Here is a 4,245-nt window from a genome sequence, read left to right as displayed (position 1 = left end):
ACCAAGCTCGAGGAGCTTGTTTAAGACCATATAGAGCCTTTTTTAACTTACATACTTCCCCTTGATTATGAGAAACTCCTTGCAGAGGGACCATATAGACTTCTTCATGAAGCTCACCATTTAAAAAAGTATTTTTGACATCCATTTGAGAAATATGCCATTGCCGAATAGATGCAACTACAATAAGAGTACGAATAGTGGTCATCTTGGCTACAGGAGCAAAAGTTTCTTCATAATCCATACCATATTGTTGAGAGAAACCCTTAGCAACAAGGCGTGCTTTGTAGCGCTCAACTGACCAATAAGACTTAATTTTGATCTTGTATACCCAACGAGACCCAATAGCACGTTTTCCAGGAGGAAGAGGTACTAATTCCCAAGTATTGGTTTTGTGCAATGCATAAAGTTCTTCTGCCATAGCCTGCTGCCAAAGAGGATCAAGAACAACCTCTTTATAGGAAGATGGCTCAGACAAACTGTGAATAGAGGTTAAGAAAGAAACAAACGAAGTTGAGTAAGTGGAATAGACAAAATCAGGTAACTGAGTAGACTTACGTTGACGAGAGGGTTAACGAGGAGGATCAACAATCCCATGAGGTGGTTGAACAACCGGGGTGGCAAGAGGGATGTCATCATGTGGAGTATTAGTATTTTGCCTGCAATTCTCAACATTACAATCACCAGAAGCATAATCATTAGGACCAAACGGATCAATATGGGTTAGTTCAGAACTCTTAGTAATTTGAGAATCAGAGAAAATAGAGTAAAAAGGGATGTGCTCAAGAAAAACAACATTAGGCTCAGACAAACTGTGAATAGAGGTTAAGAAAGAAGCAAACGAAGCTGAGTAAGTTGAATAGACAAAATCAGGTAACTGAGTAGACTTACGTTGACGAGAAGGGTAACGAGGAGGATCAACAATCGCAGGAGGTGGTTGGACAGCCGGGGGGACAAGAGGGATGTCATCATGTGGAGTAGTAGTATTTGTCCTGCAATTCTCAATAGTACAATCACTAGAAGCGCTATCATTAGGACCAAACGGATCAATATGGGTTAGTTCAGAACTCTTAGTAATCTGCGAATCAGAGGAAACAGAGTAAAAAGGAATGTGCTCAAGAAAAACAACATTACGAGATACATAAAGTTTTCTTGCATGAGGATCATAACAACGATAACCCTTTTGACCATCCCCATAACCAAGAAAAACACACATGGCTGAACGAGAAGACAACTTACTGCGCTCTACTTGAGGGCGAAGAACAAAACAAGTAGAACCAAAAACTTTCAAAGAATAGTAATCAGGGGTAGAAGCATATAATTTTTCAAAGGGAGACAAACCTGATATGATAGAGGATGGAATTCTATTAATAGCATGAACAGCAGTAAGAACTGCTTCTCCCCAAAACTCACTAGGAACTGAAGCGGACAACAAAAGGGAACGAGCAGTCTCTATAATGTGACGATGTTTCCTTTCAGCAACTCCATTTTGTTGAGGAGTATCAGTGCAAGATGTTTGGTGGAGGGTGCCATCATAAGCAAGTAATTCAGAAAATTTATTAGAGGTATATTCACCACCTAAATCACAACGAAAACACTTTATAACAGAATTATGTTGAGTTTTGACCATTGCACGAAATATATGATAAATGTCAAAAAATTCAGATCGATTTTTCATAAGATAAACCCAACAATAACGAGTGTAATCATCAATAAACGAAACATAATATCTAGATCCACCTTTGGTGAGAACCGGTGATGGACCCCAAACATTAGAGTGAACTAAATCAAAGGGTGCATATGAAACAGAAACACTTTTACTAAACGGTAAAGTTGGAAGTTTAGTAAGTTTACAACCACAACAATCTGAGATATCACAGGTTTGTAACTTTCCTAAGGCTCCAGTAGAAGCCAAATATTTTAATCTAGAAGCAGAAACATGTCCAAGGCGAGAATGCCATAGATAAAAACTAGAAGATAAGGAATTCAAGCGAAAACTAGATAATAAGTCAGCAATAGTTGTGGAGGCTACAATATCTGGGAGTCGCAGGTCATCCAAAACATAAAGTCCCCCTTGTCTATGACCTGTCCCAATCAGCCTCCCGGAATGTGGATCCTGCACACAACAAGAAGTGGAAGAAAACATAACCGAATAACCGAGATCACATATTTTACTAACAGAAACAAGACTCAAAGTAAGATTAGGAATATAATAAACATCAAAAAGAGACATGTTAGGTGTGGAGACAAAACCAACGCCTGCTAGTGGCATAGGAGTACCATTAGCAGTCATAACCGACACAGACGAGACAGGTTTCACAGACACAAGATTTATCATCGTATGTCATATGATGAGATGCTCCTGAATCAAGAATCCATATGGAATGAGATATATCTGACATACTAGAGGAGTTCAAACCTTTAGAAGAGGTGGCAGACATGGCATGTGATTGAGTGGCAAGAAGTTTTGGAAGTTGTTCTGCAATATCAGATATTTGGGAAGCAATCTCAAATGGGTATACATAACCAGAACTAGAGCCAATGGTAGGAGGAGCAGAAGCAACAATATTGGACGATGGCCCCCTAAAATTCTTCTTATGTGCTCTCCCCATTAATTTTGGACAATGTGTTTTCCAATGTGCTTGAAGAGATTCATCCTTAGCACCAACCATAACAAATAATGACAGAAAATACGACAAACACAATCACTGAGACAAAATAAATTAGGGATAATATGGTACTGTGTGAGCATGATTTCTCTCCCTCCAGACGTCGTTTCTCCGATCTGACCGTTGAAGATGAAGACCTGAATGTTTCGAATCTGCTGTCCAAAAATCAGCCCGATCCAACAGTTAACAAATGCGCAATCGATGTTTCCAATGGTAGGAGGAGCAGAAGCAACAACATTGGACGATGGCCCCCTAAAATTCTTCTTATGTGCTCTTCCCAATTTTGGACAATGTGTTTTCCAATGTGCTTGAAGAGAATCATCCTTAGCACCAACCATAACAAATAATGACAGAAAATACGACAAACACAATCACTGAGACAAAATAAATTAGGGATAATATGGTACTGTGTGAGCATGATTTCTCTCCCTCCAGACGTCGTTTCTCCGATCTGACCGTTGAAGATGAAGACCTGAATGTTTCGAATCTGCTGTCCAAAAATCAGCCCGATCCAACAGTTAACAAATGCGCAATCGATGTTTTTGTGAGATTGATTTAACAAAATCGGGAATAGGGTTACTCTTCTCTTTTCTCTTTTGGTGGTTGTCTCTCCTATCAAAATTGTCTCTCTCTTCTTTATAGTAGATCCCAAAATCAACCAAAACTCTTTGATACCATGTTAACAATGAAAAGGGGAAGAAGAAAAACAACCACTCTAGGGTTTCATAAAATAGAATGAACCAAACTTAAGTTAATAGGGTTACAATGAGTATATATATAAAAGAATAGAATTGTCTAAAATACCATTACTACTAATATATAATAATATTATCTAACACTTATAACCAAAACGATTTTGCACGTTGGCTCCAAAAGATTTCATCCTGCACCAAAAGATAAACCAAACGTTTTCGAAGAGCTAAAAAATAATTTAAATTTTCTGAACTAGCTAGTGTCCGGGTTCTAGCAAGCTTTTGTTTACATTTCTCAATCTCTTTTCTTCTTTTATCTCCATTCGTCTTGTTCCAATGCATAATGTTCACATCACAGTTATTTAGCTTAGATAGTATACTAATATCGCGCCCAACTAGCCAAGATGTTTGAATGAGTTCTTCAACTTTAGGCTCTATCAACCATACATTCTCAAATTTAAAGTGACGGTGACGGCGAGGAGTCATAACATTATGTGCGGGTTCATGATACAAACAGATAGGATAATTATTTGAAGCAGGTGCAACTAAGTTCTCCACCTTGGGATGTGGAAACAGTTGGAACCATGCATCATTTGCCATGGCTCTATCCAAACGCACTTCTACAACATGATCGGTTCCCAAAATTTTAACCAAGGAGTATCATTCCAGATGAATATTTGTTAGACCCGCCTCCATTACTGCCTATCTGAAGCCATTAATCAACCATCTAGCTCCTGCAACTCTTCGATTTTTCTCACATAGTGATAAATTGTTATAGAAATCTCCAACGATGCACCACGGTAAAGAGGAAACATGAGCAAGATCAACTATTTCCAAGAATCTGTCGTACAAGTTCCTTCCAGATACTCACAAAAACCGGTCAAACG

The 4,245-nt window shown here is 38.6% G+C and overlaps 1 protein-coding gene across 1 annotated transcript; it reads right to left on the bottom strand.

Moving 5' to 3' along the window:
* Nucleotides 1-3,505: 3,505 nt before the first annotated feature.
* LOC105851232 (uncharacterized) lies at nucleotides 3,506-3,958 on the bottom strand. Its single transcript, XM_012711850.1, has one exon. It carries the CDS (start codon nucleotides 3,956-3,958, stop codon nucleotides 3,506-3,508), a length of 453 nt encoding a protein of 150 aa, XP_012567304.1.
* Nucleotides 3,959-4,245: the final 287 nt, after the last annotated feature.

The sequence above is a fragment of the Cicer arietinum genome, chromosome 2, assembly GCF_000331145.2.
Source record: "Cicer arietinum cultivar CDC Frontier isolate Library 1 chromosome 2, Cicar.CDCFrontier_v2.0, whole genome shotgun sequence".
Classification (NCBI taxonomy): domain Eukaryota; kingdom Viridiplantae; phylum Streptophyta; class Magnoliopsida; order Fabales; family Fabaceae; genus Cicer; species Cicer arietinum.
Note: the sequence above shows the minus strand (reverse complement) of the source record. Positions and strands in the feature narration are given on the sequence as shown.